Consider the following 18,797-nt stretch of genomic DNA (forward strand, 5'->3'; position numbering starts at 1 on the left):
CAAAGGCAATATATCTGATAGAAGGGAAGCACTTCAAGAGTATGACAGTATTTTGGTTTTGTTTTGGATGTTCTGCACTTAACATAATGCTTTAAGGTATACATAATAGATGCTTATAAACTCTCATTAGATTAAGTTGGAAGTGGTAAATATTTTCTCAAAATGACTTGTCTACATGAGGAGAGGTTTATTGGGATATTTAAGTTCTTGTATCTTCAATTTTGTTATATTATAGTCATATAAGGTAGATTTTTCTCATTGCCATATATTGTATACTAGTTTTTTTTTCTCACCAAAAAACCAAGCAATTTCTCAATTTAACTGGTAACTAAAAGCACCATTTGTGAGATGTATATTTGACTATAGATTATAGTCCATAGGGATATGAATTACAATAGTGATTTCACTAATATAAGGAATTAATTCTTCCAATATAAGTCAGCCCTTTTTTTTTTTTTTTGTTGCAAATTAAGCTTATAGGATTGCCTGTGGCACTGAGAGGTTAAGTTCCCAGAGTCCCAAAGTCAGTAAGCTTATATAATGACCAGGGTAGTCTCCCTATCCTGTAGAATGAAAAAAGCTTCAGGAAGTCCAAATTTCCTGAGTCACTTCGTGAAAGCTATGTCCCTTTGAATGGCCAAAAACTGTTTTCCTTTAGCAGAAAGTTTGAATATCAGTTAGCTGCCAATTCTCAGGTGGGGAACCCTCTCTCCTTCCTTCCTCACACCCAATAACAGCTTGAATTAGCATCAATCTGAGCTTCTCATTCTTTCCCACTGCTTGATCATGCTTAATCCAGGTGAAAACCTTATGAAACCCACCAGATTTTACTGGTTTGGGGTTCCTTTGGGTTCCAGCTAACTCAAACTCTTCCTGTGGTCTCTGCCCTTATTGTTATTTATTATAATAATTATTTATATATTCCATTTATTGTTATTTAGTCACTTTAGTCACCATGTCCTACTCTCTGTGACTCCATTTGAGTTTTTCTTGGCAAAGATATTGAAGGGGTTTCCATCTCATTTTTTTTACAGATGAGGAAACTGAGGTAAACAGGGTTAAATGACATTGGCAGGTTCACACACTAGTAATTATCCAAGGCTGGAAGAGTCTTCCTGATTCCTTCCACTCACTATGCTTCCTAGCTATTCAGTTTACATTTATATAGAGCTTTAATATTCTAGAATCAGGAAGACCTGAGTTCAAATTTTGCCTAAGACTCTTACTAGTTGGGTTACTATAGGCAAGTCACTCTCTTCCAAACTCCAAGCTCACATTCCATCCATCGGGACATGTAGCTGCCCTTATGTTGTGTGCTCCTATGTTCCTTCTACTGAATTCTGGGTAAGATATCTATCCTTTCTAGGTTTCAATTTCCTCATCTATAAAATGTGAATTTTGGACTAGTTAGCCTCTGCCCTCTAGATTATGATCCTTTTGTATCTTCATTAATTAAATCAATGGAGGAGGTCAGTCCACTCTCTGTGAAGGATCACTTCCTTTTCTGAGTTCTTGTCAAAAAACCTCAAGATTGCAGCCATGGTAACACTGCCACGTGATATCTATAAATATAATGGGGCATAATGACTGAGGTCTGTGGAGAGAATGACATAGCAGAATTCTGCTCACTTATGAATGACTGTGAATAATTGGTAAAAACAACAGAAACAGGGAAACTCTTTAGACTTTATTAGTTTTATAAGATAGGATTATCCACACTGGCAGTTGAGAATGAATACCATAAAGAAGAAACAAGCATTTATTAGGCACCTTCTATGTATCAGTCACTGTGTTGAGATTTTTTTTTTTTTTTTTACAAATTTATCTCACAAGATTCTTATAAAGAATGCTGAGAAATAGCTTTTGTTGTTATTCTAACTTTACAATTGAGGAAAGGGAGGTAGATAGGATTAAATGGTTTGCTCAAGGTTCCCAAACCAGTAAGACTAAGGCCAGATTTGAGATTGGTTCTTTCCATGTCCAGTGCTCTAAGCTGATGGCATTTGGAATGAGCACCACAATGTAAAGAATCACTTAGAAGTCACAGTCTTCGGATCCTCTTGTCGATGGTGTTTGGAGATGAGAATCAGAAGTCATATTCTTCTTCACACCATAAATACGTGCTGTTTTGGCTACATTGCTGATCTTTGGGAGTTGGAAGATGAAGCTACAGTGGAAGAAATGTGGGTTGTCTTGCTCCATCTCCACAGGGTTTGGGTCTTTGTGGCATCTGAGAGGTGTTTGATGAAGATTGATAACCAGCCATGGGAGGCTGTTTTTTAGGAGAAGATGCAATTCTTTCTTAAGAAAACACTCCATCAGAGGGGAATGTTTATTTCTAATCCTGTCTAGTGATCAATGGAAACCCTGGAGCCTCAAAATTAATAGTCCTTGCCAGTTTCATTCTAGCTAGTACAAAGATTTTTTTTCCTGTTAAGTGTCTAATTGAACCTTACTAAGCTCCCTGATTTTACAATATCGTTTGGCATCAACTGTATAGGTTAACTAGGTACTAAATAAAAAAAAAAGAGATTCCCTCACTTTTGCCCATTTTTAATCACATGCTTTTTAATTTTATCAACTATCTTTAGCTTCTCTTGAAAGAATTCAGTAAAAATGTCTGACTGGCCTTTACACTGGTAATTTCATTAATACCCCTCTTAACCCTATCTCAGTTACTCCTCTTTCATTTTCATAGGGCTCAACAGTCCTGATCTTCTATTTCTTGTGAAATTGTCTTCAAAGGCTTGGGATTTATAAGGGAGGAGTTGGGGCCAGAAAGGCCCCAAAGATAAAATAGTCCAGCCTCCCATCATTTAGGGATAAAGATACTGAAACCCAGACAGATCACTCTCACCTGGAAAGGTCAGTAGCAAAGCCAGGAACAGAACAAGTTTCTCTGAGCCCAAGTGTATGATCTTCCTGGTACACCTGGTGATCTGCTTGAGCTTAGCATCTGAATTCATTGTAACTAAGTCTTTAGCTCAGTGCTTTAGCTCAGAGCCTGAAGCTCTGGTGATGAGTAGGGTATAGACACTTAGGGATGGTGACTGATGTTGACTAAAACTGGAAAGATGTTACAAATAATTGTTCCTTTTTCCCTATGCCATTAAATAGACATTAAAAATGAGATCCTAGACACAGACTCTAGGTTCAATGTGATGTTGAGGAAAGGTCACCAGGAGTGCTGGGTTCTGGTCGCAACTGTGCCACCAATTAGCTGTTTGACATTGGGCAACAGAAGGCATAATTAGGGTGGGGTGATCAGAGTTTTACCCCAAGGTGGTGAAGTTTAAAGGGCATTTCTTTGCCAATAGATGGCTGGCTTTCTTCCCCCTGGGTATCCTACACTGTGTATTATCTCTGAGTTCTCCACTCTGAGCAGAATAGTTTTGCTCTATGCCAGAATATCTATCTTTTCTCCTCCCAAATGAATGTCTTAAAAATTTATATTGGGGGCTGTTTTGTACTTCTTGCTTTGGGGAATGTTCTGTGAGATTTGGCCTAAGTTTTTTTTTTTTAAAGCTCTATGTCACAGATGTCACAACTGTTCCCTAAATCTCAATCTCATTTGTCAATTAATCCTGTCTCATGGGCTTGTTGTGAGGAGAGAAAGACCTAACACAGTGGTGTCAATCTCTAATAGAAATGATAACTCCTAGAAAATGAGTAGATGCTTATCAATTAAGGAGTGGCTAAATAAGTTATGGTATATGAAAATAATGGAAAATTATTGTTCTATAAAAAATGATGAACAAGCTGATTTTAGAAAGATCTGGAAATATTTACATGAATTGGTGTTGAATGAAATAAGCAGAACCAGGAAAACAGTGTATACAACAAGAGCAAAATTATGCAATGATTAACACTGGCAGACTTGGTTCTTCTCAGAAGTTCAGTGATCCAAGGCAATCCCAATAAACTCTGCATGGAAAATGCCATCTATATCCAGAGAGAGAGTGATGGATACTCATTAATACCCCTCTCAACCCTACCTCAGTTACTCCTCTTTCATAAGGATCCCTCCATACTGCCATGTTGATTCAGAAAACTACATATTAACATTATCTATGCTCTTTTGTGCTTTTATTTATTTAGTCAAATAATTCCCAATTACATCTTAATTTGTTTTGGTTACTTTCAATGTTATTGATCACATATAGCGCATCTCTGGCCAAAAAGGCATGAAAAATTTTAAAATAAAAAAATTAAAAGTTCTATAAAAACATAAGCTATTATAAGTATATTTCTACATTTAAGGTTTTTCAAGGGTAATATTCAGATGTGAAATTCTCAACAAAATGGAAATGAAGGGGATCTGAGTTCAAATTTTGCTCCATTGCTTACTATCCCTGTGATCACAGATAAATCTTATAAACTTTCTAGGATTTTAGTTCCTTATCTGTAAAATAAAGAACTTGAAGATTTCTTCTAACTCCAAAGTTATGATTTAGAAGCCTCTATGTGTATTACTTGCTGAACTTAGTTTCATTAATAAATATATTTGGAATTGGATTTAATGAACTCTCTCTCTCTCCTCAAGGACTAAACTCATAAGGGTAAAAAAAAAGATGCACTTTTTTTTCAGTGGACAAAACAGAAATTCCCTGTGTTAGAACTGTGATTTTTAAGCTTAGGTCTAAAAAATTGATGTGTAGAATTTAAATCCCAAAATGTTTATAATTCTAATCAAATAACTTTCTGAAAAATGATTTCTTGGCTGGAGTTATTATTTTCACAGGGGCTTTCTTGCGGAGAGGTTTCAATGGGGTTCTTTTTAAAGGCAGAGTCTTCTTTGGTGTTTGTAGGCCCCTTGCCATTTCTACATGCTCATTGCAGAAATATTTACTGCTTCCTTCTGACAGATGAATGAGCAACTGCTCGGCCAAATTCATACACTGGGCATGGACCCAGTGGCCATCTCCATGAGAACAGTAGATCATGGCAGGCTTGTTGAGTTCAGTGGAATAGAAGGGTACCCAGGTATTGATGTCAACATCACAGGTGGGGCAGCAGATGATCCAATAACCTGTTTCTGATTCATCTTCTTCGTCATCTTCATTATAGGTATCAATATCATCGTCCCCACCAAAGCTGTTGATTTCTGCACTGAAACAAAATTCTTCTGAGTCTTCGAAGGGAGTGGAGTCACCTGGGTCTTCTGCTGATGTTTGACTGCAGGAGACTGTTGCCTGTTCTTCATCCATTGGGTCATCTCCACCACACTTCAAGGTGTAGAAGTAGTGTGCATCTGACATAGTTTGCTTATTATCCCCTGGTATACCAAGAAAAACGGTTCCATCTCCCATGCTGCTTCCAAACCATAACTTGCTGTGTTTAATATCAGGGGTCCAATCTGGAGTCTCCATATCTTGGATCTCAATCTTGTTGTCCTCTACCGTAACAATGTTGCAGACCATCCTTTTTTGATTTTCAAGCTGGTAGCCCCCCACAATGACAAACTCATTGCTTTTAGTTTGAGTCAAGATGGCACTGGAGATCGAGACTCCTCCTGGTAAGACAGTACAAGTCACTGCGGGGCTCCCCAATGGCAGATCCACTTTGAGTTTGTACAGGTTGGGAGGTCGGCTATTATTAGTGAGAGAATGGCCCCCTAGAATGTAAATAGTATCATTTTTGGCAATGGAGACATGAAAGGAGAGCCCATCCTGGAGCTCTGGAAAGTTGTAGGAGGTACAGCATCCAAATTCAATATCCATTAAGAAGACACATGGAGAGCAGTCAATGACACTGTTCCATTTTTCTGTGGTCCTCTGGGCAGATGGCATATAAGACCTTCCTCCAAAGATAATACACCTGCTCTTTCCTCGGCTATAAACCGCATCAATAGTGTGGCCGTATCTTGCCTCAGGAACATCTCCAACTAATTCTTTCTCTGTACAACGAAAAGTAACTTTCTTATTATTCTTGCAAATGGCACTCATGATGTAAATCTTATCTGACAGTTCATTGTTTGGGGTTTTTCCTCCATGGATGATATATTGTTTTGTCTCTGACTCAAGACTACTTTGGAAGATACATGTAGCTGGATATCGAAGAGGGGGGAGGTAACAGGAGTCCTTAGAGAAAAGAGCAGGCTTCAGTTTGAGCTGGTTCCGTTTGACATCGAAGAGAAAAACACCAGTGGGGCAAGACCTCTTGGGCCAGCCCTTTTGCCCAAAGAAAAAAACTTGTCCATCAAAATTCATCAAAGAGAAACCTGGTTGGATTAGGGAGGCATTATTATTCACTGTTATCATCTGTAGGGACATGTTGACTGATGATGGGCAGATCCTTTATCTAAAGAAATCACAGAAAGCAATAAACAGTAAGAAATCACTTTGATATAGTATATTTGTTGGTTGTTGTGGTTGTCTTTCTTTTCAGGTTATGTTCAGTCTATGTGACCTCATCTGGGGTTTTCTTGGCAAAGATTCTGGCATAGTTTGCCATTTCCTTCTCCAGTTCATTTTACAAATGAAGAACTGGGACAAAGAGAGGTTAAGTGACTTGTTAAAGTTGCATAGTTGCCAAGTGTCTAAGGTGAATTCCTTGAATTTAGGAAGATGAATCTTCCTGAGTCCGAACTCAACATTCTAGCCATTGTGCTCCCTAGATGCCCTTAAAGTAAATACATATGGATATGTGTGCATATGTATGTGTGTGTGTGTGTGTGTAAACACAAAAGTTCAAATGACTATGTACAGGGAAAAATACAAATTCCTACACACACACACACACACACACACACACACACACACACACACACACATTAGTTAAATACAAGGGTTTTGGGGATGGAGCCTCTGAATAGTGAAAGGACTTGACCAGGATCTCACCACTATTGTGAGCCGGCATTCTAACCCAGCATTCTTCCTTGAGTCTCTGTCCAAGGTACCTGCCACTACCTAGTGACCCTGGAGGTGTAGATTACTCCTGGCAAGGCTATAACTTCTAGTGAGCTCCCCATTGGGATAGCCACCACCAGGGTTTGCCTTGTCACATTTGAACCCAGTCCCCTCGATGGGCATCGAGGCGCAATGGAGAGAGACGGCATTGAACTTGAAAGTCAGGCATGGAAATTCAAGTTCATTCGCAGAAACTTCATTGCAGCCAGCGGGACCTCGGGCCAGTTGTTACTTTCCCAGTTTTAGGAACTAGATGTCAGCTTCTTCTGCCCTTGGACAGCTCTTTCCTGAATCTCCGCCTGGGGGAAGGGCTCCACCTTGGCCATCCCAGCTTCCCAAGCCTTGATCATGAAGTCCCCGCTCAGATATTTCCCCTCCCCCCCCTACCCCGTGTCAGCGTCATCTCCGTCACTTGATTGTAAGCCCCTCAAGGGCAGGGACTGTCCTTTTGCTTTTATTTGTATTCCCGATGTGACTGTGACTGTATACTGTAAGGACTTAATAAATGCTTGTGACTAACTGGTCTTTCAGCATTGATTTCCTTTTCTGTGAAAAGCAGATCATAATAGTACCTGCCTCCCTGGGGGGTTGAGAAAATCAAATAGGACTCTTTAGATGGGACCTATTGGTCAATACATACTATCTTAAATAAATCATTCTATTAATGTGAAAGACCTCTAGGAAGTTAGATGGCACAGCGCATGGACTTTAGGGTCTCCACTCGGGAAGCCCTGAGTTCAAATTCTGCCTTAGATACTTAACTGTGCGAGCCTGAATAAGTCACTTAACTCTATTTGCTTCAGTTTCCTCATCTATTAAATGAGCTGGAGAAGGAAATGGAAAACCACTAGCATTTTTGCCGAGAAAAACCCTAAATGGGATCACAAAGTGTCAGCTACGATTAAACAACGACAACAGAGCAGCCAACAGGAGCTAAGAATGAATGTCCCCCCCTTTCCTCCTTCCCTCTCCTTCCTGTTAAGTCAGGAGATGCAGAACCTTCTACTAGAGCTTTTTCACCCGGGGACGGATTTAAGGGTAGGACTTGGTTCCCTAGGAATTCTGGGAATTGTAGTTTCAGTTGATCAAACATTCCCCTCAGTCCTGCGGGCGGGACCGAAACTACATTTCCTAGAAGCCTTTTCGTTCAGGGATGCGAGGCTAACGGACAGCGCAGGCCTCGGCCCTGCTCCCACAGGGAAAGAAGCCTGGACTCCACTCGGCTTAAGATCTAGGGACACCGAGTGACGAGGTGAGCGTCGAGGCCGATTCCGCCGACATTTGCCCGAGGGGGGCCCAGCGGAAGGGGCGGCTCCAGGCGGGGAGCCGCCGTTGTCATGGCGACGCGAGTCCTCTCTCCCTCCTCCCTCGCCACCTCGAGTAGCCGCGGATGGAGGAGCCCCGAGCTGGGGGTGACGGGGGAGTACCTTACAGAGGGGAAAACCGAGGACCGGACGAGGGACTCTAGAGCTCTCGGAGGTTGTGGGACTCAGAGGGGGATACAGAGGCCCAAAAAAGTAGTGAGATAGAAACTCCTCGCTCTGTCCCCGGGAAGGATCCCAGCAGTCACTGATTTACCCCCGCGCATCTCCCTCTCCCCCCCTTTCCTCCCTTCTGCCCGTGTTACTGGGGCCGAGTTGAGGGAGGAGACTTTTCTAAGACTGTCCCGCTGGGGCGTGACAGAGGATTCGAACCCAAGCCCGTGGGCTCCAGAACCAGTACCCCGGCGCCTCGGAAGGAGGCAGACTTAGAGGAGGAATGACCTGGATTCAAATCCTACTTTTGGCATTTCCTAATCTAAATCACTGAATGGGTGTTGCCAAAGTCAAACTTTAGACTCGTTAAAGAGTTTATTGGTAAAACGTCATCGCCTTCCCCCCTCCCCCCTGCGTTTGGTCATCCGGTTCTGTATCGGACCCAGGTGGCTCTGGAGGAGGAAATGAGGCGGCTGACCCTCCCTCACTTAAATCCAATTCACTTGCTCCTCCGTGACTTCAAGATCATCTTCCAGAAGGAAGGAGAAAAGTGACTCAGAGCAAACCACTGAATCTCTTTGAGCCTCCACTTGTAAACATTAATAAAACGAAACAGGTAGAGCGGCTAGACCTGGGATTTCCTGGGTTTGGAAAATTCCCTTTATCACTGTAGGTCAGTAATTGCTCTGCGAATTTAGGCAGTTTATCGCTACCTCTTATTCTCACTATCCTGCTTTGTGAAATGCGAAGGTCAACCTGCCCAGGCTCACTCAGTATGTGTTTTAGGCAGGACTTGAACTCAGGACTTCCGAGTCAGTTCTCTGTCCTCTAAGCTAGCCTGCTTATCCTTAAACCGGCTTCATAATGCCTAGAGTCCCCAGGCTTGCGTCCTGGAATTCTCGTGAAGTTTAAGTTTTCCTTGCAAACTTGAAAGCACCGCGTGCTTTAAATGTCTCTGTCAATCATTATTAAGAATAAAGTCTCCTTTCGAGACTCGGTGGGGTGAGAACCCAGCTGGGGTTTGAATGGCTTCTATCTACACAATGGAAGTAAGCTGAACTAAAGGAACCCTACTTTTAACTTATCTTTTTCTTACCAGCATATAATGGCTTCTACATACACAGTGGGAGTAAGCTGAATTAAAGGAACTCTATTTTAAAATTTATTTCTTACCAGCGTGTGTGCAACAAAACACATACATATATGTACACTTGCATATTACACATATATGTATACATACATATGTGTGTATATATATACACATATATACACACACACACATATATATGTATAGTTTCTTTTGGTTCACCTTTCTCTTTCTCTCTCTATGCTTGTCTTTCTCTGCTCTGTTAGAACTTAGTTCAAATCTGAGCCCTGACATTATTTTACCACTATGTGGGCATGATCAAACCATAGAGTCTCAGTCTGAGCTCAGTTAGTGAGATCATCTAATTCAAGAATCCTTAACCCCTTTTTTGTGCTTTGACAATTTGGAGAAGCCTTTGACCCTTCCCTGAATATTTTTAAATTCATCGTGTAGGATTATAAGGGAAACTGATTCTATTGACGCATAATTATCAAGATACTAACAGGTTCACGTTTCTGGCTAAGAACCATTGACCTAGTCTCAGTTTTATGTTGGAAAAAACTGAGACAGAAAGTGATCTTTCCAACATTAGATAATAAAGAGCCAAACGCATCGAAGTTTTTGACCTGAAGTTTAGTAGTCTCTACCACACTTCCTCCTAGTGAATCATCCTGACCCTCAATTTCTTTCTCTTTCAAATAGGGGTCATAATACTTTCAGAAACACCTTATAAATAAAACTTATTGTTATAAGGTAAGTCAGTCCCCCACTCTTTTCTCTCCTTTTCTTTCTCCAGAGAAGAGCCAGCACAATGGTAGAGAGGGATTTAGTTTGTTGCTACCTCTTAGTCTTACTGTCCTGCTTTCTAAAATGGGAAGGGTCTAAGAACAGATTGTTATTTAATAAAAAGAATGCTTTCATATATGAGAGTGCAAATCTAATTCAATTCAGTAAAGAATAAGCATTAAAGACAAAAGCAAAACTATCCCTGTTCTGAAAAGTTTACATTTTACTGGATGTATATGGCAAGTAAACAGAGGAATATAATACCAGTTAATTTGAAGAAGGAGGAGGGCATTTTCATTTGGGAAGGCTCCACAAGAAGGGACCTCGCATCTCATCCTGGCAGGAAACCAATTTTTACAAGGGGCCAAAAATGGGAGGGACAGGAGCCAGGGATGGGAGGTGGCTTATGTCAGTACCTGCAGGTAGGAGATGTAATATCAAGGCCTGGCTGATATCTGGGTTAGATTGCCAGGTCGATGTAGAGGATTATTCTGAAATAAGGCTGAAAGGTGGGTTGGAGGCAGATTATGTTGGGCTTTAAATGCCAGCCAGAGAAATATGTATTTTTACAATTTGTTCAGAGGTAACAAAGCTTTTTGAGTTGGGTCATGATGAGGTTAGACCTAGGCCTTAAGAAGACGCTTTTGGCAACTGTGTGGACAATGGATCATAGAGGGAAGAGATGGAAAACAGTAGCACCGAGTGGGAAGCCCTCACAGAAATCCCAGATGCATCAAGGAGGGCCTGGACTAGGGTATTAGCTGGGAAACATAGAGAAATGGAGACCTGAGGGGAGGGAGGACTTTTTAGCAGTTAGGGGCAGTAAGTGATCCAGGATAAGCTCTAAATGGAGGGAGCCTCATTTACTGAGGATGGATACCTGCTGCACAGAAAAGGGGAGATGGAAAGAGATGACTTTTTTCCAGGGAGCAGAATGACTTCCCTCTTGAGCATTAAGTTGACATGCTGGGGAACATGTAAACGAAAAATTTTGGGAGATGGCAATATGGGAGTGGAGTTTAGGAGTGCGATTATGGCTGGATACATAGATAAAAGGAGTCTTTAGTATTTAGCCATGGTAAAGGAAGATCAACAAGGAGAAACAGTGTATAGGGGGAAGAAAAGAAAGAACAGAACAGAAATTTGGGGTGATTAGAGATGGGTGATACTACAACAAAAGTGACTGAGAAGTGGTGCTAGAGAGAAATCAAGAGACGGAAGCAGCTGCTTTCTCTAAGCCAAAGTGGCAAGTAGGTACCAAAATTGACTGAGCTTTTAATATTTATTTCTTTTGTGAAAATAGGACAGTCTCTTTCCTAAAAATGCTTATAATCTAATAAGGCGAAAGATTTATGTAATACTAACATTTCTATGGCATTTTAAAGTTTGCAAACTTATACATATGTATGTATATGTATATACATATTTGCACACAAAAATGTGTACACATATATGTGTGTGTATATGTACACACACACACACACACATACTCATATATAAATGTATGTGCATATATACACTTCTATCTAATAAATAAAATCTTTTATTTGGAATAACCTAGACAAATCTGATTTAAGGTAAAATATGATAAGGGCATTTCTTAAATACCTTCTACCATCCAAAGTAAGTATAATTAGGCCTTATTTAGAAGATGAACTTTAGAGGGATATTGGGGTCCGTGAATACTATATGCCATCTCTGTTTAAATAGCAGCTAAGGTCAAGAGGTTCAGGAAACAAACAGAATCAGTAGTGTCAGAGAGGAGCAGGAAAGCATGGCTTGGATTTATTGGGTTCTTTTTTAATATGCTACTAAATCTCTATATCTGAATCTGCCACAAGTAGTGCTGTTAGTGTATAATAACGTGTCACATTTGGAGGATGATGGTCTTAATGTTGACAGGTGATTACTAAGCTTTGGAAACTGGGACAACTGGTTATTGTGTACAGATTTTTGACTTTCTGGGCTAAATAGGACCACTTAGGGATAGAATGTAAGTCACCTTGAGTGGTTCCCATTGTGATACCTATTGAGTATGGTACCCATTCTCATAAGGTAAAGATCAAGTTACTTATTTTGGCATTTAAAGGAAGACCATAGTACAGTGGCTAGACCATGAGACTTGGAGTTAAAAAGACCTGGGTTTGCAAACTGGATTTAAGATTCTGGACAAGTTACTTGACTTCTTTGTACCTCAATGTCCTCATTTGTAAAATGGGGATAATAATAGCAGCTATCTCCCAGAGCTATTGTGATGGTCAAATGCAATCACATATATAAAGCATTGTGCAAACCTAGAGTACCATGGAAATGCTACCTATTATTAGTCACTATTAAGGCTTTTAACAGTCTAGCTTCAAACTTCCAACTACCTTATTTGACACAACTCTCTATTATACAGTCTGCGCTCCGGGATAACTGGATTTCTGATTGTTCCATTTACATCTATGTATTTCTATAGGCTACCTTGTCCCACCCGCCTGTTAAAATCCTCCTTTTCTGTAGCGCCATGTCCTCCCTCAAGTCTTTCTTGAGCATTTTTTCCCTACTCTCTCCCCATCCTTGTCACATTCCACTTTGTATCACACCTAAAGGTGCACCATATATTTTTCTTCTTGGATTGGAAGCAGATTGCATGTTGCTTTTCACCTACAAGGTAAAACGTAAGCCTTACAAATAGGAAAGTGCTTAAAAGTTATTAGATTAAATGTGTGGTCCTGATAACAAGACCAGTTCAGATAACATGATTTAGTGCCTTCCTCTTAGGTACTTTCCCCTTAGTCTTTCGTACCACTAGTTTATTGTCTTTATCCAGACACTCAGGGTCTGAAGAATCAGGAATTCCCTCAGTGAAGAGCGAAAGTTTCAAATGGTTTGAGCGACAGTTTCAAATGGTTCTTTCAGATTCTTAGAATTTCTGATTCTGTGATCAGTTTACCACCTACACATCTTTGGAGTATGGAGATGGTTTCCCAACAGTAATTTGTAGTTCTTTTCAGAACTTTTCAGAGAGCAGTTGGTGCTTCTGCCAGAATAAATACTCAATATTATATCTTCTTAATCATTGTATCAATATTAAATCTTCTCTTTTAGCAAGTTTTGGACTGAAAAGGGACCTTTAAACATTCTTCTGAATTCTCCAGGGTGGAATCCATTGCTAATAATCTTGGTCCTCTAGCTACTAATAGGGCTAGAAATGATGTATAAGGTGGTTTTTTTTCCTTACCAAAAAATAAAAAGAAATCTTGGTTTTCTTTTTCCTTAGAAAATAGAGGATATGTGGGTTTAGTGAGGTTTTTTATTTATTTTCCTATGTATTTGTTCTAGTGGGCAGTTTTATTTATTACTGACTTATCCTGGCACAATGGCACAAGAAAGAATGGCAGCCATGTAATTAAGAAGGTGCTAGCTATGAATCCATAATAACTGAAAGGAATTATTACTGGTCCTCAATTCAATAAACTGGAACACATAGGTGATTATAAACAGCAGTATGTACATCATTTTCTCCTAGCTGCATAGCTCTGGGGCACAGCCTGCAAAGAAACCAAAGGCTGGTTGTTTCTAACACCTGGGAAGTCTGTTATTAAACTAGAAAATAAATTTTGCAGTGGGGAATGGCTTCCTGATCCCATGGGTGAGCCAGATACTATAGAGCAGGATGGTTTTTGTTCAATAAGGCTTTTAAAAAAAGTTTTCATTTGAACCCGTTGGCATCATTTTTTGGGATGTCATAGGGATTTTAGACTCTCGTATATGAAAGCATGATTATTCTTGATAAAATAAAAAAATTGCTCTTGGATAAGAATCAAGGAAGACTCTCCTCATCCCTACTAGGTTAGGGTCACTGAAGATTTCCCTAGCAGCTTTGGAAATGAATATTTGACAATATTGAATTTTTGACCTGCTCTCCCTTTGATCCCCTGTTGGTAACTTACCTCATTGTCATTGCAGGGCCCTCAGAACAGTGGCAGAGATGACAAATAAATAAGGTAAGTTTGCTTCTGTGTTTTATAGCACTCATCAAGTATTTTTCTATTCAATTAAAAAATACTCCCTATTTAAAATCATGAAAGCAACGCACATATATGTAAATGATCAGATGCATTTCATTTGGGCAGCTCATGATTTTGTTCTATTTTTTGGTTAGTTATGGCTCACTTTACTGGGTCATATATATTTTCCTTGAATTAGGCAGTTTAACATTTTCCGCAGCTTTCATATATTTGCCATGCCTTGGTTTTTAAAAGAATATTGAAAATAAAAATACTGTAACAACGATCTTTCTTTAAAAAAGAATAAGTTAAAATGGGCCAAATTTTAAACAAGACACTATCCTTCAGCCGAGGGAAATTTCAAAGTGAGCACACATTGAAGAGCCTTTCTAAAAGACAGAAATCTCATACCATTACACTTCTATGGTTTTTCTAACCCCATGCTATCATTTCTCAGTGGGAGAATTTCATTTATTCATTTTGAAGCCAAGAGCATACATTATACTCAAAGCAAGCCTACAATATGAGGTCTGGGTTGGTAGTTTCTCATGTCAGTCCTCCTTCCTCCTCCCCACTGATTTTTCCCTTCTTGAAGGGGATACTGGACTCTGGATTAAGATCAGATTTGATTGGTCAGTATTGCCCATGTTTTCAGATCGCCCCTTAATAGCAGATAAGTTTGTGTAACCGCAGGCATTTAGTGTATGAATTAACACCATCTTGCAAGGTTAATCAGGTTTGATGCATACATTATTTGATTTTTGCTAGCAGTAAAACTGGGATTAGTTTTTCTTTCTGACAGTTCTGCCAGGGAAGCATTTGTGCACTAAGATTAATACACAGCTCTCCAAAGGCGCAGGGATTAAATTCCCGCAGTGTGCTGAGCCAGAAAAGCAACCCAGCTTCCCGATTCTTCATTATCCCTTCCCCATCTGGACACCCAGGCCACTTGAAATGAATAAGCTGCTGAAGTGTGGCGTTATAATTTCCCCCAAAGTTTAGGAAGTGGCCCCCAGCTTTAGGTTTGGTAGAAATGAATGGATTGGACCTACCTGAGTGCCAGAGGGGCTGCTTCCCCCTCCCTGAAATCTTTGCGTCTAAACCAGGATTAAAATGTCAGCACTTTGGGAAGCTTCTCTGCCTGCACACTGGGACCGTGGCAGCAGAAAGCTGACAGTGAGAGAGAGTGTGTGTGCTTACAGATGTTCTAATGAACACTCCTCGAATGTGGGTAACTGGCTGTGACCGTTTTTTTTCCTCTTCAGATGGTTCAGGAAGATACCCAGCAGAGTATATGGTGTATGTTCAAAATTTAACTCTTTCATGATTAGTCAGAGAACAAGGAAGGATGGTGGGGCGGGGTGAGGAAGGTGGGGGATTCAGTTTGAGCTTGTGAAGATTTGTTCCTTTGATGTGAATTTTTATAAAGAGCATTTTAGAGAATAATAGCAAAAAACTAAAGTTTTGTCAAATTGTGAATTTTTCTCCTAAAGTAAGACACTACAGACAATCAATCAGCAAACGTTTATTAAGCCCCCACTATGTGCCAAGAACTGGGCTAACTACTGGGGATACAAAAAGGCATAAAGCCTTTCCCTCAAAAAACCTACAATCTGATACAGAGACTGTGCAAATGAATATATACAAAACAAGCTATATGTAGGATAAATAGGAAACAATTAGGAGAGGGAAGGTGCTGGAAGTAAGAGATGTTGGGAGGGCTTCCTGGAGAAGGTGGGAACTTAGTTGGAACTTAAAGGAAGCCATGGAGGTCCGTAATCAGAGATGGGAGGCAGAAAGAATCGACAAGACTTGGAGAGTCTTGTTCATGGAACAGCCAGGAGGCCACTGTCACTGCATTTAGGAGTATGTGTGTGTGGAGTCAGGTAGAAGAAAACTGGAAAGGTCAGAGGGAGCTAGGAATGAAGGGCTTTGACTGCCAAACAGAGTATTTTATTTTTGTTCCAGAGGTGACGGGGAGGCCCTGCAGTTTATGGAATGGAGGATGTGACATTACTGGTCCTGAGTGCTAGGAAATCATCATAATGGAGGAAGGACTGAAAAAGGGATAGACTTGAGGCAGCAGTCCCATCCACAGTAATTGCAGTGATCCAGGCATGAGAAGATGAGGTGGCAATCTCAAAGGAGAAATGGACAAAGGGGGAATCAGTAGGCCTTAGCTTGGCTGTGGAGAGTGACAGAGAAGGAGGAGTCTGAGATGGCTCCTAGCTTGGGAGCCTGAACCACTGGGAAAGAGGGCTGTCCTGAACAGTAATAGAGAAGGCAGGGGTTGGAGCTGGGGAGGAAGATGCAGTTAGGGGAAGAGGTAATGAGCTCTGTTTTGGATGTATTGAGTTTGAGATGTCAGCTTGATATCCAATTCAATATGTTTGAAAAGGAGCTGGACATGAAAAAATGAAGGTGAGCAGAGGAATTGGAGTGGGAAAGGTAGATTTGAAAATCATCAGCATCCATAGTTAAATATTAATATAGATTTTTAAATCCTATGGAAACTGATATCATCCAGTGAAGTAGGATGGGAAAAGAGAGGAGGATCAAGGACAGAACCTTGGGGGATACCTGTGGTTAGAGGATGTGATCTGGAAGAAGATCCAGAAAGGGAGAATAGAAGGAACAGACAGGAAGAAAACCAGGAGAATGGTATCCCAGAAAGATAAGAGAGAGAGAGAAATGGAGGATGGGAGGGTGGGGGGGAGAGAGAGATGAGGGGAGGGGAAAGGTAGTGGGAGGGGGAGGGAAGGAGAAAAGGAGAGAGAGGGAAGGAGAGGGAGAGATTCAAGAAGGAGAGAGAGATATTTATACTGTGTCAGTCTGCAGAGAGGTCAGGGAGAATGAGCCTTTAGATTTGACAGTTAAGAAATTATTGGTAACTTTGGAGAGAACAGTTTTAGGGAACGATAAGACTGGATGCCAGAAAAGAGTGAGAAGAGAGAAAATGGAGGTACCTGTTATAGATGGCCTTTTTGAGAAGTTTAGCTACAGATAGCAGATGAGAAATAGAATTGTATTTAGGAGGGATGGAAAGGTCAAGTGAGGGCATTTGTTGGCAGAAAGAATCAGCCAGTAGCCAAGGAGAGACTAAAATCATTGAAAGAATGGGGATGATAGAGGGGACCATCTATTGGAGGAGATTGTTTGAGCAATTAAGAGGGTTTAGCCTTGGTAAGAAATAAAGCCAGACAATGATGAAGGAGAGGATATCAGAAGATATTAGAGAGATGGGAGGTAAGCAGGAGTGGAGAAGAGGAACCTCAGAGTGAATGGACTCAGTTTTTTTTTTTTTTTTTTTCTGCACAATATGAAGCAAGATTCTCCAGGTGCAAGAGCGAAAGCAGAGGGACCAAGGGAAGTTTGAGAAGGGAGGAAAAGGTTTGGAAGAGTTGCCACAGAGAGCAAGAGACTGAGTTAAGATCCTGACAACTTAGATGTGTATTTCTGATGACTTGTTTGTGGACCCGAGGAAAGGGGACTTACCTAGAGCTCTAGTACCCTCAGCAGCTGGAAGCCAATGGTCAAAGGAAGAGTAAGCCAGGCTGGAAAATCGGAGTAGCACGTTCTCATTTTCTTCAAGAATCAGTGTCAGCACCAAATGGCTGATTGGTTCTCAGAAACGGCCTGAATGCCATCCTAAAGGATCTGTAGTGCAAGAAACAAGGTTGGCCAGCCACATAGCGAAAATTCGGGGATAACACACGGCCTCAGAGTTGCCTTCCTGTCCATGTGCAGTTAAAACATTCAGAACAATGCCATTGTCCTGCGGCTGTATCCTTAATGGAGGATTTATGGAGAGACACAAACAAGAATTTTATAGTGGGAGAAAGTTGCCTAGATGGGTTGCAGTTTGCATGGGCAGGCTGATCAAATTACAGTTCAATTGAAATGTCGTTTCCTTTGATTTGGACATTTGCCCATACCTTTAAAAATGACAATATCTATTCCAGATATTTCTTCCACATTATCTTTTTGGTTTGGTGGCAAATAGATTCCATGGGATCTTTTTCATGCTGTTTATATTGGCATGTAAGAGCTATGATTGATTTCAAGCAGAAAGCAGAATGAGAAATTCAAATGAGGAATATCAAAGAATTGGCAAAGCAGGTGTTCCATGGTCTGAATTTATCAACACAAATCAAATAGCACAGAATAGAAAGAATTAGTAGCTATTGGCTAGTTTCTGAGATGATGGATTTTAGTAATACCTAAATTTTTCATTATTGAGCATGATAGTTGCCTTCTAGGGAAGATGAGAATTAGCAAAAATATAGAATTATAGAATTCAGAGCAGGAGAGAAGGAACCTCAGTAAGCAGATTGCCCAACCCTTTTGGGCATTTTTTTTGTACATTTAGGAAGTTGAGGCCCTGAGAGACAAGGCAAGTCCTTCAAAAGTCACCCAGGACTCAGGCTCTGAGATGCTGATTCCAAAGCCAGGACTCTTGGAGCTTAAGGCTCTCCACGTGCCTCCTCACTGAGGGTTAGCCAGCTTTAGAACTGCCCTGACCAGAGTCAGGCCGACTGACCCGCTG

The 18,797-nt window shown here is 40.7% G+C and overlaps 2 protein-coding genes across 2 annotated transcripts in view; one reads left to right on the plus strand and one right to left on the minus strand.

Annotated features, from left to right (window-relative positions):
• Positions 1–1,674: 1,674 nt before the first annotated feature.
• Positions 1,675–6,289, minus strand: RAG2 (recombination activating 2). The gene has a single exon (XM_051963947.1). The coding sequence runs from the start codon at positions 6,270–6,272 to the stop codon at positions 4,686–4,688; it is 1,587 nt and encodes a 528-aa protein (XP_051819907.1). The 5' UTR covers positions 6,273–6,289; the 3' UTR covers positions 1,675–4,685.
• A 1,695-nt stretch (positions 6,290–7,984) lies between these two features.
• Positions 7,985–18,797, plus strand: part of IFTAP (intraflagellar transport associated protein) — a 79,685-nt gene continuing 68,872 nt past the window's right edge. The window contains exons 1-2 of the mRNA XM_051964803.1: positions 7,985–8,160; positions 14,211–14,248. The gene's annotated coding sequence lies outside the window, so the exon portion shown is untranslated. The remainder of the gene's footprint in view (positions 8,161–14,210; positions 14,249–18,797) is intronic.

Source organism: Antechinus flavipes, chromosome 6, assembly GCF_016432865.1.
Source record: "Antechinus flavipes isolate AdamAnt ecotype Samford, QLD, Australia chromosome 6, AdamAnt_v2, whole genome shotgun sequence".
Classification (NCBI taxonomy): Eukaryota; Metazoa; Chordata; class Mammalia; order Dasyuromorphia; family Dasyuridae; genus Antechinus; species Antechinus flavipes.

Excerpts from the sequence above, each read along its gene's own strand:
- RAG2 (XM_051963947.1), bottom strand. The coding sequence starts at position 6,272 with ATGTCCCTACAGATGATAACAGTGAATAATAATGCCTCCCTAATCCAA.